This window comes from Bos grunniens, chromosome 20, assembly GCF_055505025.1.
Source record: "Bos grunniens cultivar Pamir isolate PY7600 chromosome 20, Bosgru_T2T1.0, whole genome shotgun sequence".
NCBI lineage: Eukaryota > Metazoa > Chordata > Mammalia > Artiodactyla > Bovidae > Bos > Bos grunniens.
This window is the reverse complement of record NC_141184.1, coordinates 48615822-48631638: the sequence shown is the minus strand read 5'-3', so window position 1 is coordinate 48631638 and position 15817 is coordinate 48615822. Positions and strand designations below refer to the sequence as shown.

At 35.9% G+C, this 15817-nt stretch overlaps 2 protein-coding genes across 5 annotated transcripts in view; both read left to right on the top strand.

Moving 5' to 3' along the window:
- Positions 1-15817, top strand: part of IL6ST (interleukin 6 cytokine family signal transducer) — a 61813-nt gene that overhangs the window by 40814 nt on the left and 5182 nt on the right. For all 4 annotated transcript variants that reach the window (XM_086361780.1, XM_086361777.1, XM_086361779.1 and 1 more), the window contains 8 exons: positions 2023-2105; positions 2756-2966; positions 3531-3713; positions 6111-6212; positions 6399-6545; positions 6827-6967; positions 11789-11885; positions 15181-15262. In XM_086361780.1, coding sequence (XP_086217906.1) covers positions 2023-2105; positions 2756-2966; positions 3531-3713; positions 6111-6212; positions 6399-6545; positions 6827-6967; positions 11789-11885; positions 15181-15262 — 1046 coding nt within the window. The remainder of the gene's footprint in view (positions 1-2022; positions 2106-2755; positions 2967-3530; positions 3714-6110; positions 6213-6398; positions 6546-6826; positions 6968-11788; positions 11886-15180; positions 15263-15817) is intronic.
- On the top strand, positions 7400-8380 carry LOC147350373 (GTP-binding nuclear protein Ran-like). The gene is given in 3 exon segments (XM_086361781.1): positions 7400-7933; positions 7936-7962; positions 7965-8380. Coding segments are annotated over 3 exon segments (690 nt in total). The 5' UTR covers positions 7400-7536; the 3' UTR covers positions 8231-8380.

The window sequence follows — 15817 nt, the reverse complement described above, 5'->3', positions numbered from 1 at the left end:
AACTAGGAATAAAACTACCGTATGACCCAACAATCCCATTACTGGCATATACCCTGAGAAGACTATTACTGAAAAAGACACATGTACCCCAGTGTCATTGCAGCATGATTTACAGTAGCAAGGACATGGAAGCAACCTAGATGTCCATCGATGAATGGATAAAGAAGCTGTGGTACATGTATGCAATGGAATATTACTCGGCCATAAAAAGGAACACATTTGAGTCCGTTCTAATGAGGTGAATGAACCTAGAGCCTATTATACAGAATGAAATAAGTCAGAAAGAGAAAAATGTTGTATATTAACACATACATATGGAGTCTAGAAAGATGGTACTGATGAATCTATCTGCAGGGCAGCAATGGAGATGCAGACATAAGAGAACAGACTTGTGGCCACCAGGGAGAAGGAGAGGGCTGGACGAATGGAGAGAGTAGCATGGAAATATATATGCTACCATGTAGAAAACAGATCACCAGTGGGGATTGGCTGAATGACTTAGGGAGTTTAAACCAGTGCTCTGTGACAATCCAGAGGAGTGGGATGGGGTGGGAGGTGGGAGCAAGGTACCAGAGGGAAAGGACGTGTGTACTTACAGCTGATTTATACAGATTGATACATGGCAGAAACCAACACAATATTATAAAGCAGTTAGCCTTTAATTGAAATAATCCTATGGAATACAGATTTTTTTCTAAACATTTTCTTGTCAAGGTCACCCTCTTGAGGTGTCAGTGGCAGCGGCTATGACTTTGAAACCTTCCCTATCTCCTAAATCCCTTCACTTCCACAGAGCTCTGCCAAAGGTTTCATGAAAGTTACGTGAATTGAGAATGTCAAAGGCAGAAAATTAAAGTACCATTCTCCACCACAAATTTTCTCTTATTCTGAAAAATGCCAAGAAAGAAAGTAATCTACTTTTGCTGGTTTGGGAGTCAGATACCTTTGTCTTGGCTAGGTATTTTGAAACTGGTATTCTTGAAGAGTTTAAAAGTACGTTGATCAGTTTGGGGGAGTTCCTAAACTACTTTAAGATGTAGACAAAATATTGGGGTTCCTACTTGTGTGCATTTTCTGAAGAGATGGGACATAACCTTTGTCAAATCAAAAGAGATTTCCTGGTGTCCAAAAAGCTATGAACAGTTGGATTATGCATTTCTTCAAATTAGTGAAAGAAGCAAGAGTTTTTTTTTAACATCTGATATTAAAAAACATCACAGTTTTTTGACCATTTCTAGCCTCTAAAATTTCCTGTATAGCTTTGTGTTCTTTATTCTTCTGGGATACTGCACTGTACTCATGTATGTATCTGTTCAAAGCCCCTGTACCAGCAGCTTTTCCCCCAGCCTTCCTGGTGTGCCTTTCCTCTTTGTTTTGTCCAACTGTAGTTAACTTCTTCATGGTCAGCACAACACTGCTTATATTTTACTCAGATTGTTTTTTATTCTATTTAATGCCATATTTTGCGATTATAAAATTTTTGAATTTTTAAAACCTAATTAGCAATCAGATTTGATGTTTTGTAAAGTGCTTTTTCACATGGTTGGTGATTATTACAACAATTCTGTGAATTTATTTATATTATATTCCATTACATTGACTCCCACTATAAGGTAATATACTTAATACTATGCTTACTCCATTTATTTTGTCTTATATCCTTAAATATATTCATTTAGGGATCGTACACATGTATTTAAATATATTTCAGTTGGACTTTTAGCAATAAGAAAGTGATGCATCTTTGGTTATTGCTTAGGATGTATTTGTACCTTCACAGTTTTAAGATTACTAAAGAATTGCAATATAATCTAAATTGTCAAGCTATCACCCTGATTAAAGGTGTGAAGTCCAAGACATATGCTGAGGTGGGAAAACGCTGGTGTAAAGAAAGAAATAAAGACACCATATCATTGAAGGGCAAGAATATTAAAAATAAAGTAAGAGAATAATTTCTAGGATTTTAGCTTATCTTGTTATAATAGAAACTTTTATTTTAAAAATTTTATATCATTTCTTTAGGACCATCCAAGGCACCAAATTTCTGGTATAAGATAGAGCCGTCTCATGCTCACGGCACTAGATCTATACAACTCAAATGGAAGGTAAGAAAAAAATATTGACTGTATCCTTTTATCTCATATAAATATATTTTATATGGTATCATGGATGGGGCTTAATTTTTGGTATCAAATAGTATTTGATAACTTTAATAAAAATGCAAAGCTTTATGTATACTAAAAAAAAAAGGTTCATAAACTGCCAGTGATACCTCATAGATATTTCAGCATCATTCTGTGAAAGTTCTATAAGGGGCCTGTGTTTTATCGAACTTTCCTCAGTGCCTCATAAAAAATAATTAACATTTGGGGTAGTCAGAATGTATGCTGGTAATAGGAAATAAAGTTGTTGTGCACTCCATAAATGGTCATGAGTGGATCATGCTAAAATAAGGTAGAAAGAAAAATATTCAGACTTAAAATAGTTTAGGCCAGCATACCATCAGTGAAGAATTGTATCAAGAACTAATAGCTAACAGAATGGTGCTACTTTCCCTCTTCGCTGAAGCCATGCTTTTACTCTTCATTCGATGTGAAGTAGTTTCCCTTTAGTAGTGAGTTCAAAGTAAGGTTGCCAGCCCCTTGCAATTAAATATTCAGAGATTTGACATAATAGAATTGTGAACATGAAGAAAAACATTACCTTTATTCAAGATTTATGAAATACGTTTTAAAAGTAAATTGTTTTATTACAGACATTGCCTCCTTTTGAAGCTAATGGAAAAATTTTGGATTATGAAGTGACTCTCACAAAGTGGAAATCACATTCACAAAATTACACAGTTAAAGACACAAAACTGACAGTAAACCTCACAAATGATCGCTACGTAGCAACTCTGACAGCAAGAAATCTTGTTGGCAAATCAGACGCGTCTGTTTTAACTATCCCTGCCTGGGATTTTCAAGGTTTGTCCCTAAGATGGAGCCTCACTTACGAATGGTAAAGGGTAGTTAGGTATGGACAGGACTCCTGTAAAAACATCAGTATCCTAAGACTATGTTCTCAGTATCTACGGTGGTTAAATTTTTAGAAATCAATCAGCAGCCAAACTGTTCCATCATTTTGTGGTTCACTTAAACTTTGCACTAAGCTACTTAGTTCGTTTAAGCATTTTATGATTGTCTTTTTAAAAAAATATATTTTTTAGGTTTGAGGAACCTATTATATACATTTAACTTAAATATATTGTTTTTCTGTAACTTTATCTGGAGCTTTCAAAGAAGAAGAAAATGCAACTTATATACACAAAATACTTGCAGAATTTTGGGAAAGGAATTAACGTTTGAAAATAAATTGACTTTATAAATTAGTGCTTTTATTCATGTAAATACAGTTTAATCTTATGTGCTACGAAAACGTGATAGCAAGATAGATCACATGGTTATAAAAATGAATGTAAAATGTTGGAACTTCAGAGTTTTAAATGTTCATTTTATCATATCAGTATTCATACTTTGTTTTTTTTAAAGCTACTCACCCCATAACTGATCTTAAAGCATTTCCCAAAGATAACGTGCTTTGGGTAGAATGGACTGCTCCAAACGAATCTGTAAACAGATACATACTTGAGTGGTGTGTGTTATCTGATAAATCGCCCTGTATCCCAGACTGGCAACAAGAAGATGGTACTGTACATCGCACCTATTTAAGAGGTATATCTTGCTAGAAACACTTAAGTCGATGTCTTCTCTAGTTCTTTAGAAAGATTTTTCTTGTACTTATTCTTTTCTGCTTTGTAGGCTTTGTGGTCCACTGAAAAGACTTCCAGTTTATCATTGTTACTTACTAGTTAACTCTTGTTTACTAGATTTGAGACTCTCAGCAAGTCACACTTATTAACCTCACTAAACTGCAGGGTCTGTCTATGGACTGCTACTGCTGCTAAGTCTCTTCAGTCGTGTCCGACTCTGTGCGACCCCATAGACGTAAGCCCACCAGGCTCCCCATCCCTGGGATTCTCCAGGCAAGAATACTGGAGTGGGTTGCCATTTCCTTCTCCAATGCTAAGTGGGGTTAATACTATCTTCTTGCAATACTCTCCTGTTGTTTTGATCATCAAAGGAATTCTCACAAAACTGTAAAGTAAGAAAAACACAAGGTAATCCAATCTCTGCTCCTAACTAGTATGTTCTCTATACCTGATTTAACTTCATCCTTTAATGAGAAAAATTTCCCTGAGCATCTGGATGGCTTGTTAACTCTTTATAGCTGTTGAACAAGGGAAGCAGAATCAGAACTTAGATTTTCTTGTCTTTTAAACTGGAAGTACTGATGAAGGACAGAAAGTAAGCGCTCCAGTATGGATTGCTCTCATTGCAAGTTACTACTTTTCAAGTAGCTTTAAAGTGATAGAACAACTCTAAAAAGAAAACAAAGCACTCAGTTTGTATGTGTGTAAAGAGGATAACCATTAGAATTTAGCTACCATTTGCATTTAGTCACAGGAAAGGTGTTAAAAATATACTGTTTATATATAGCCATAAACAGCTTTATTCATAACATAGGCTGTTTGGCCCTCATTAACCCATTATTTTGAAGAAGGCAATGGCACCCCACTCCAGTACTCTTGCCTGGAAAATCCCATGAAACGGCAGAGCCTGGTAGGCTGCAGTCCATGGGGTCGCTAAGAGCCGGACACAACTGAGCGACTTCCCTTTCACTTTTCACTTTCACGCATTGGAGAAGGAAATGGCAACCCACTCCAGTGTTCTTGCCTGGAGAATCCCAGGGACGGGGGAGCCTGGTGGGCTTCCATCTGTGGGGTCGCACAGAGTCGGACACGACTGAAGCGACTTAGCAGCAGCAGCAGCAACCCATTATTTAACGTATAATTTTACTAATCCCACTTGTCTAGTTTATCAGTCTTGTCCAAGTAAAAGCAAAGTAGAGCTAGAGAGGAAATAGATTGCTAATAACTGGACCATGGATGGCATACATGCTCAGTCATGTCGGACTCTGCGACCTCCTGAACTGTAGCACACCAGGCTCCTCTATCCATGGAATTCTCCAGGGTGGGTTGCCATTTCCTCCTCCAGCTCTTCCCCACCCTGGGACTGAACCCCCATCTCTTGCATCTCCTGCACTGGCAGGCAGATTCTTTACCACTGGTGCCACCTGGGAAGCCCTAGCTGGACAGTAGCTGGACAATAGAGCAAAGGCTCTGGAGACCTTCAGTTTGTGCATGTATTCCCACAGAGCTCAGTAGGCCTGGTAAAACATCACTGTATAAGCAGAATATAAAAATTATCTTCCTGATAATATTGAATCATTAAGAAAATGACTCTGTTTATGAAGACAAAGAAGCATATATAACTTCATGAATAAACAGTTAAGGAAATGTAAGTTCCTGTTGAAGGTGTAAACTGCAGTTTATAAACAAAAATACATTTTTTTGTTGTTGTGTGCTAAAGACAGATTACTTTGTAAATTTGGAAAGATTATAAAGAAAGGAAGTATTTAAGATAATTTTTTCTTTTAAAATTCTGTTGTTGTGGGAAATAATACTTAATTCTCTTTTTTCCCAGTCACCGGTCCAACCACAGCCATTTGTGCTTTCCCTAGCTCTGATTAGTGACATCTTGCTCATAGGCAGTTCTCAATTAGGTAAAATGTACAACAATTGTCAAACTATAAGAAAGACCCATTTGATAAATCCTGAATATAAATGCAGTCATTTGTTACTTTTATTGACAGTATAAATATTTATTGCCAGTAAGTGAATAAAAATAACCTTTTATTTTCATAAATATTTACTCTGTTAAACTTGAATCTAGTACACAAAAGGCAATGTTTACTTAAAAAGTTGTAGTTTTAAAAGAAAGTTCAGTGGTAATCATTTCATAATGTAAGCAGATGTCAAATTATTATTTAGTATACCTGAAATTAACATTGTATATCAACTGTACTTCAATTTTAAAAACATAAATGAATAAATAAAAGAAAATTCAGTGGTCATGAAACTATAATGTAAAACTAAGCAATAGAGTTATTTTTTTTTTCATTATAAGGAAGAAAATCTTAATCTACTTAATCTACTATTCTTACTTTAGGAAACCTAGTAGAGAGCAAATGTTACTTGATAACAGTTACTCCAGTATATGATGATGGACCAGGAAGCCCCGAGCATATAAAGGCATACCTTAAACAAGCTGGTAAGTCCGGCCCTACTTTCTTTGAAAAACCATTGCATTTTGTACTGACAAAGACATTTTTGCTTTTTAAATAAGGGTATGTCTCATTATGTTCAAATAATTCCATGATAATGAAATTTTACCAAGTTCTAATGGTTTACTAAATTCTTATGCTTTTCAGTTAGTAAATACCTTATTCTGTTTCAGCACCTTCCAGAGGACCTACTGTTCGGACAAAAAAAGTGGGGAAAAATGAAGCTGTCTTAGAGTGGGACCACCTTCCTATTGATGTTCAGAATGGATTTATCAGAAATTATACTATATTTTATAGAACCGTCATTGGAAATGAAATCGGTAATAAAGCTATATCAGTTATTAAGAATCAGGTGTTTTTTCTTAGGCTTTTAAATACTAATTTAAGTCGTCTTGTGTTTTTTACATCTTAATGTAGCATTTTATGCTCAGAAAAGAGATACGTGAAAATATTCTTTATGGTTGCCTTCATGATCCTACTAAAAGTACATTGTTTTCTAGTGAAATATGGTTTGATTCCTTTTTCGTACTCTCCCAATGTCAAATATAGGCCAAACCATGCAAGAGTAGTTGGTTAAAGTGCACTTACTGCTTTCTTCCAGCTGTGAATGTGGATTCTTCCCACACAGAATACACACTGTCCTCTTTGACTAGTGACACTCTGTACATGGTACGAATGGCAGCCTACACAGATGAAGGTGGAAAGGATGGTCCAGAATTCACTTTTACTACACCAAAGTTTGGTAAGGAATAATCATGCTTGAGTTTTCCTTTTTTCTCTTTTCTTTTAAAAATTTAATAACACTAAAAATGGGCTTAACTTACATGCTAAAATTTTGTTTAAAGTGCATCTTTGCTGCTAAGTCACTTGAGTCGTGTCCGACTCTGTGCAACCCCATAGTCGGCAGCCCACCAGGCTCCCCCGTCCCTGGGATTCTCCAGGTAAGAACACTGGAGTGGGTTGCCATTTCCTTCTCCAGTGCATGAAAGTGAAAAGTGAAAGGGAAGTCGCTCAGTTGTGTCTGACCCTCAGCGACCCCATGGACTGCAGCCTACCAGGCTCCTCCGCCCATGGGATTTTCCAGGCAAGAGTACTGGAGTGGGGTGCCATCGCCTTCTCTTTGGATTCATATAAATGATGTGTTCATAAAATTTTGTTGTTTGGTTATTTCTTTAAACTACAGAAAATTTTTTCCATACTTTGCTGTTGTTCCTTCAACTGCTTCTAATTTCACCTGTACTCTATAAATCCCAAAATAATTTGTTTATCTTTCTAAATGGGTTCATTTTTTTTCACTGGCAAAACTTGGGTATGGTCTCACTTAGTCAGACAGGCATGGAGACGCTTCTGGAAGTAGCATCGCGTTGGCTGCCCAAGGAGAACCCCAAGTTCAAACCTGTATTGGTTGGTGATGGTGGTACTGGAAAAACTACATTCGTGAAACGTCATCTGACTGGTGAATTTGAGACGTATATAGCTATCTTGGGTGTTGAGGTCCATCATCTTGTGTTCCATACCAACAGAGGACTGATTAAGTTCAGTGTATGGGATATAGCTGGTCAGGAGAAATTTGGTGGACTGAGAGATGGCTATTATATACAGGGTCAGTGTGCCATTATAATGTTTGATGTAACATCAAGAGTTATGTACAAGAATGTGCCTAGCTGGCATAGAGATCTGGTATGTGTGTGTGAGAACATCCCAGTTGTGTGTGTGGCAACAAACTGGATATTAAGGACAGAAGGTTAAGGCAAAGTCAATTGTCTTCCACCGAAAGAAGAATCTTCAGTACTATGACATTTCTGCCAAAAGTAACTACAACTTTGAAAAGCCCTTCCTCTGGCTTGCTAGAAAATTGATCGGAGACACCAACTTGGAGTTTGTCACCATGCCTGCTCTTGCCCCGCCAGCGGTGGTCATGGACCCAGCCTTGGCAGCACAGTACAAGCGCGATTTAGAGGTTGCTCACGCGACTGCTCTCCCAGATGAAAGTGCTGACCTGTGAGAAAGTGAAGCTGGGCCCAGCGTCGGAAGTCTAGTTATATAGGCAGCTGTCCTGTAACGTCACTGGTGCAGCGTGTTTGCCACTTTATTACGTAGCTAAGCAGAACATGTGCTTAATCTTTGTTGCTGAAGGAGATGGATGGGCTTTGGAATGAATGTGGCTGTTTAAAAAAAAAGCTTCATTTTTTGGACCTGCATATTTAGGCGTTTTGGAACACAGTTGTTTCCTCCTTGAGTTTCAAATATAAGACTGCTGTAGTCACGTGACTATATTGAGAGGTGGAATCTTGTTTGTTACTGTCATTCCCACTCCTTTTTATTTAGAATCAGGATAAAGTTGTATTTCAACTATTTTAAAAAACTTAGGTATAGTCTCTTCTCTTGTTCTTCCTTTAATGGGTAGGTTGCCTGGAGAATTCCATGGACAGAGGAGCCTGGTGGGCTACAGTCCATGGCAAAGAGTTGGACACGACTGAGCACCTAACACACAGGCTGTAAAGACTAATCCATGCTTGCAGTCTCATTTCCGTACCTCCAGCTCAGTTTTTAACCTGCTGAAACCAGATTCCCACCCACCTACCACTCCACTGAAGCCTCTCTGCTGTCACACGTGGAAGACCTCTTATTCGTCCTGTCCAGTGCATGCTTTTTAGTCATCTTCTTTCCCTACACTTGCCAACATTTGATCCTTCCTATTGGCCTGTTCATCCTTGAAACAGTCTCTTCCCTTGGTTTATTTTTCTAATAGCACTCTCCTGAGTCTCCTCCTCGTGTGGTACTTTTTTCTTGGTCTCCTTTTCTGCTCTTTTAAATGTTCTGTATTCTCCAGAGCTCTGTTCTTGGCACTGTTTTCTTATCTTCCATTTCAGAGTCCCTGTTTAAGACTTCAGCCACCCTCTCTGCTCTTCCCAAACAGGTTTCTTTGTTCCATGTCACAGCTCTTTGCCAAACCCAGAAGTTTAGGGTTAGTTGTAGTAAATGTCTTCATCTCTTTTTTTCACTTACATAAACTAAAGTTCAGTTGCTCATGCTTTCAAATACTGCTTGTGCATGCCCTTTTATAATCTCTTTCTTTGACCCTAAACTTCATTTTCCCCGCCTTTATGTCTTTTCCCAGTACATTCCCCTATACCTTTTCTTGTTTTGGCTATTCCTGTGGCCTCCCTCGGAGAAAGCAATGGCACCCCACTCCAGTACTCTTGCCTGGAAAATCCCATGGACGGAAGAGCCTGGTGGACTGCAGTCCATGGGGTCACTTAGAATCAGACACGACTGAGCGACTTCCCTTTCACTTTTCACTTTCATGCATTGGAGAAGGAAATGGCAACCCACTCCAGTGTTCTTGCCTGGCGAATCCCAGGGATGGCGGAGCCTGGTGGGCTGCCGTCTATGGGGTTGCACAGAGTCGGACACGACTGAAGTGACTTAGCAGCAGCAGCAGTGGCCTCCTACAGCAGACTTAAAATGCATTCTTTCCTGTAACTACTACATTTTGAATCATTATTAAATTACCTTATTTTATTGTAATTGTTTTTGTCATATCCAAGCACCAACACAGTGAATGATAAATAGTAAGCTCCATATTCCTTGTTGGTTGAATGTTTGCTGCATGAGCAGGTAAGTGGATAAGTGACTACTACATAAGATAGATATTGAAAGATCCTGAGCTTTTCTGTGATGGCCAATAATGAATATCGTCTATGGGATAAGATTTGTGGTGACATGGTTGTAGAATATATATGTAACAAATATAGGTTTCCACCTCTAACCAGAAGTTGAGCATTCCTCTGAAACCTTTTATAAGCCAAAATGGTTTAGAGCAGAGTATCTCTCACCTTTTGCAAGTTTGCATTATGCCACTTCATTTTCATGAAAGACCTACATTAAATACAGTAACAAGCTTTTTTTATAAATTTATTTTTGTTAGCAAAAACAATGTAATTTATGAAAAACGCTTTTTAGTATATTAGTGTAAGTCTTTTGTGAAAGTGAAGTGGTAAAATGGGAACTTTCTTAAAGTTGGGGCATACCTGTAATATTTGAAATAAAACTTTGTGCCATGATCTTTAGAAAAATAAAAGTAATTAACTTTAAAAATGTATGCTGTTAACAAAAGTAGTGTTCATTATAAGGAATTTAGACAATAAAGTAAAATACAAAGACGAAGAAAAATCACTCCTAATCCCTCATCCAAAATAATCTTTTAACATATTTATATATCCTCCTAGTCTTTTCTATGCATACATTTTTTCCCAAAACTGAGATCATACTTAATATTGCTTCATCCACTTTTCCCTCTGACCTATTGTTTTATGGATCCATTATACCTACTTCACATGGCTTTGACTTTGCCCTCAAGGACCATATAGCTTAGTTGAAGAAATAAAGTATAAGTAAACAATACAGAGAGCCATTTGAGCCATGCTGCTAGTAAATAGAGCAAGAATTTAAAGATACTGGTAGTTGGAAGTTTCACCTTCAAAGATTTTTGTGGAGAAGACAGCACTTGAGCTTTGAAGTTAAGATGTGGACAGATAGGAAGAAGGAGGCATCCTGGAGCACCGTGAGCGAAAGGCCCAAGGCGTGGCAGCTGAGAAGGAAGTTCAGCACCAGTAAAGGACAGGTCTGCCTGGATTTGATGTGTCGTGTGCATGAGAATCTTCACATTCAGGAATTAATATTCTCCAACCTATAGTTTATTCCTCTGATTGCTCAGTTCCTGTTATGCTTCACAGAATGTAAAGTTACTTACAAAGGGATATGTGTGGTGGGAAGGTAAGACTGAGTAATGTGTAGCTGTCGTACTACTTGGATACATTTCTCCTGTAAAAGACTAATTGAAGGAGGGTTGGAGGAGTTTACCAGAAACAACCAAATCATTAAAAAATCTCTAATATAAATTCTCCCAATTAGCGGTTCATTTGATTACTAAGCTCTCTTTCAGATTCAGAGAGGGATTCATGTGGTATTTAGGAATCTGAGGCTTGCTGCTTTTTAGATGATATTATTCTTACTTCTGCCACTCCTTGTGCCTGTTAAGGTTCTCCTAAAATTCTTACCCTATATCAGTAAATAACAATTAAAAATTTTACCTGAATTTTACATTTTTATTCCTTATAGAAAGTTACATTTGTAGTTCAGTTATTGAAATCATTTAGAGCTTTTCCAATTCTGCTCCTAGAACTCAAAAGTAAGTTTTGCTAAGATTCTGCTGAGTGCAGATGATAAATGTAATAAATAGTTAGGTTTGAAAGCTCTTACCAGGTATATTATTTATCCAATAAACTGAACTAATCCATTTATTCCCCCAGCCAACTTCTATTTTATGTATACTTTGTGGTCAGGTTACCATGACCTAAGGCATAAGCAACTAGGGTATGATTTACCAAGGGAGAGGGGTGGGGAGAGAGAAACACCTGTAAGTTTGAAAAGGTTGTAAAAAAAAAAAAAAGGATGGTATTTCATCTTTTCAACAGTAATCTGGTTGGAAAGTTGCATTATTTGTCCGTAGCATATGTGTCAACAATTATTTTCCTTCTTTCCGCTTTTTGTTTTTTAGCTCAAGGAGAAATTGAAGCTATTGTTGTACCTGTTTGCTTAGCATTCCTATTGACAACCCTTTTGGGAGTTTTATTCTGCTTTAATAAGCGAGACCTGTAAGTACCCTTGTTCATATTTTTGCATTTTCCCCCACTTCTGTTGACCTATAATTTACATTAAGTGAAATTCATCCATTTGAAGTGAACAGTTTGATGAATTTTTGTAGCTGTATGTACACTTAGGATGGAGAACATTTCCATCACCTTGGAAACTTCCTCTTTCTGTTTTGTAGTCTGTCCTCTCCCTTAGCCCCTGGCCCCAGCAGTCAACCATGTGTGGTCGTATTTTTGCCTTTTCTAGGATTTCACATATATAGGAATCAAGTAGCATGTAATTTTTTGTGTATGATGTCTTTCACTTGACTTTTTTGAGATTTATCCATATTGTTGCATATACTAATATTTTTCTTCTTTTTATTCCTGAATAGTATTCTATAGTATAGAAAGATCAAAATTTGTTAACCCATACATCTGTTATGAAAATTTAAGTTGTTTCTTTGATTTTTGGCTATTATGAGCATTCACATACATATCTTTGTGTAGGCATAGATTATCATTTATCTTGAGTCAATATTTAGCAGTGGGATTGCTGGATCATATAATCCAGGATTACTGGATGCATATTTAACTTTATAAGAAACTGTCAAACTGTTTTTCAAAGTGGCCATATCATCTTGTATTCCCACCAGCAATGTGAAAAGTTCCATTTGCTCGATATCATCCCCAGTTCTTGGTACTGTCAAGGTTTTTAATTTTAACCATTCTTTCTCAGGGGTTTATAGTGCTATCTCAGTGTGACTGTAACTTCTGTTTCCCTGAGGACTAGTAATAGATATTTTCATGTGCTACCTTACATCTTCTTTTGTGATATGTCTTGAAATCTTCTGCCCATTTTTAAATTGGGTGATTTGTTCATATTGTGCTTTAAGAGTTCTTTATATATCTTGTTACAAACTTTTTGTCACAAATGTTTTGCAAATTCTGGACTGTGGCTTGCCTTTTTGGTTTCTTAACTGTGACTTCAGAAAAGCAAAAGTGTTTAATTTTGATCAAGTCCATTTTGTTAGGGTTTTTATTTTTTAATGGTTGTTGATTTTATGTCCTTTTTATGAAATCTTTGCTTAACCAAGTGTCACAAATATGTTCTCCTATGTTTTCCTCTAGAAATTTAATGATTTTAACCCTATGCTGTGATCTTTTTAGAATAAATTTCTGTGCACGGTGTGAAGTCAGAGTCAAAGAATTTTTTCCATGGATATCTAGTCATTCCAGCATTATTTATTAAAAAGACTGTCTTTTCCTGTTGAATTGTCTTCAGCCTGTACCAAAATCAATTATTCATATAAGTCTAGATCTATTTGTGGACTCTTAACCCTGTTCCTTTGTTATATATGTCTATATGTCTGTTGGTGCTGATACCACATGGTCTTGATTTATTATAGCTCTGCAATAAGACTGGGTGGCAGAATTCCTCCAGTTTTTTTTTTTTTTTTTTCCAAAATTATTTTTTCTAGCTTCTTTGCCTTTTCATATAAAATTATCAGCTTATAAATTTCCTTTAAAAATCTGTTAGAATTTTTAGTGGAATTTTATTGAATCTCTACATCAGTTTAGGGGGAAATGCAGTGTGAACATGAGTTCAAATGTTCATGAGTCACATACATCTTTCAGTACATGAACATGGTACATTTCTTGTTTCCTTTTGCAATGTTTCTCAGTCTTCAGGCTGTGTTAAATTTATTCCTTCCTAAATTTTTTTTATGCTATTATAAATGGAATTTACATGTTTTTATTTTCTAGTTGTTCATTGCTGGTATATTGAAAATTGATCCTTTTAAGCATATTAATCTTATATACTGAGATCTTGATAAATTAATTTATTGTAGTCACTTTTTAGATTCCATAGGACTTTCTGCATATACAGTCATGCTGCCTGCAAGTAAAGATGGTTATTCCAGTCTTTATACTTTTAGTTATTTTTCTTATTCTCCTGGCTAAGACCTTCAGTAAGTACAATGTTGAATAGAAGTGTTAAGAGCCAGCATATTCCCATTCTTCCCAATCTTAGGGGAAAGAGCATTCACTCTTAACACTATTGCATGTTATATTAGCTCTAAGTTGAGGAAGTTCTTATATTTCTGTTTTGCTAAGAGTTTTTGTCATGAATGGGTATTTAATTCTGTCAAATGCTTTTTCTGCATCTGTCGAGATGAGCTTATGATTTTTTTTTTCCTTTTATAAATATGGTGAATTTTATCATTGATTTTCAGATGTTATATCTTGCATTCCTTGGAATTTGCCGGATTCGGTGTGTTAACAGTTTTTGTATTTTTATGTTAAAAAGTGGCATTGACTTGTCCTTTTTTTGTGGTGTCATTGTTTAATTTTGGATTCAGGGTAATACTGATTATCTCATCAAATGAATGCCCTCTTAATTAGTACATATTACCTCAATTTTCTGGGAGAGTTTGTGTAGGGTTTGTATTATTTCCTCTTTAAATGTCTAATGGAATTCACAAGTGAAGCTGTCTGGGGCTGCTCTTTTCTTTGTAGGGAGATTTTTAATTACAAATTGAATTTCTTATAAGTATAGGGCTATTGACGTTTTCTTTTCCAGTCTGTTTCAGTAATTGGTGACTTTCAAGGAATTCTTTTTTTTTGGTTAGTCAATTTATTTAGGTTGTTAACTCTATTGCTTTTTCTGTTATGTCCAGATTTCATAGTTGTTCCTGCTGGACAATCTGTTAGGATCTTACTACCCATCTTTATTTTTTATTTGAATTTATTCTCAAGATGACTCATTTCCTGTGTACTTATATACACTTGTGAACGTCTAATGTTGTGCTCGGGACTATATTAAACATATTTAAATAGGTTTTTGATGAAGGATATCTTGAATTAATTATTTTTCTCTTAGCCTTTTCTTCCTTGTGAAAAATCATATTATTTTATCTTATACCAGTGTGATAATTTATCATTGTCGGAATTATTTTGGTTGGAAATTGAACATTTTGGGGGTTTTGTTTTGCAGAGAAGGTGTGCCACAATGTTTTGTACCCCTGGCTAAAGTTTTTAAGTGGTTTTTATTGCAGAATTTTATTTCAGAGATTTTAAAAAATTGAATACTGATTACCAGCTTTAGTCATAAACAAACAGTTTTTCTTTAAGGATAAAGATTCAGATCCTTATGCATTTTTAAATAGTATTTTATTCTATTGGTTACAAGAAAAATGTTTTTGTTAGCTTTGGAGTACAGTAGGTATTTTTTGTTTAGTTGGTTTTATTCTTAAGATTTAAATGATCACGTTTATTACAAGCGGTTCTCCATAAGCAGTATTTCTTTCCTCTCCAGAATTAAAAAACACATCTGGCCTAATGTTCCAGATCCTTCAAAGAGTCATATTGCCCAGTGGTCACCTCACACACCTCCAAGGGTAAGATAAAATGTTTCTGACTACTTAGAATACACGCACATATTAGGATATATTTGTAGAGTTTAAGCAAAAAATAATCGGGCTGAATTGAAAAGTAAATGAAAATAAAATAGTACATAAATTAGAATTTTAGTCAAAATTAAAAATAGTACTTGCATATTCTAGGAGTTTATTATCACCATAGCATATTTGTCTTTATATTCCTAATTCTATTTAGTATACATTAAAAATATTTGACTGAACTTGTAAGTTGAAAGCCTAGTGTTTTAATACAGCTATGTGATAATTCTGTTGTAAGGTAAGCATTTTAGATTGTATATTAAAATCAAATTTAAAGGCTATGATTTTAATATGATTAAATGACTTCTGGAAGCCTATAATAAATTTCTTAAATTTCCTTAAAGGGAATATTATTTGTATTTTTTACTTCTGACAGTCCTTCATAACCTATGAAACTTGAGTTTGATTTTTCTTAACGTTTTCTTCATTCTTCTATCCAGTTAATCCTAGGCTGCCTAGACTAGGAATGAAATATTACTTCTGGACTTTTGTTAC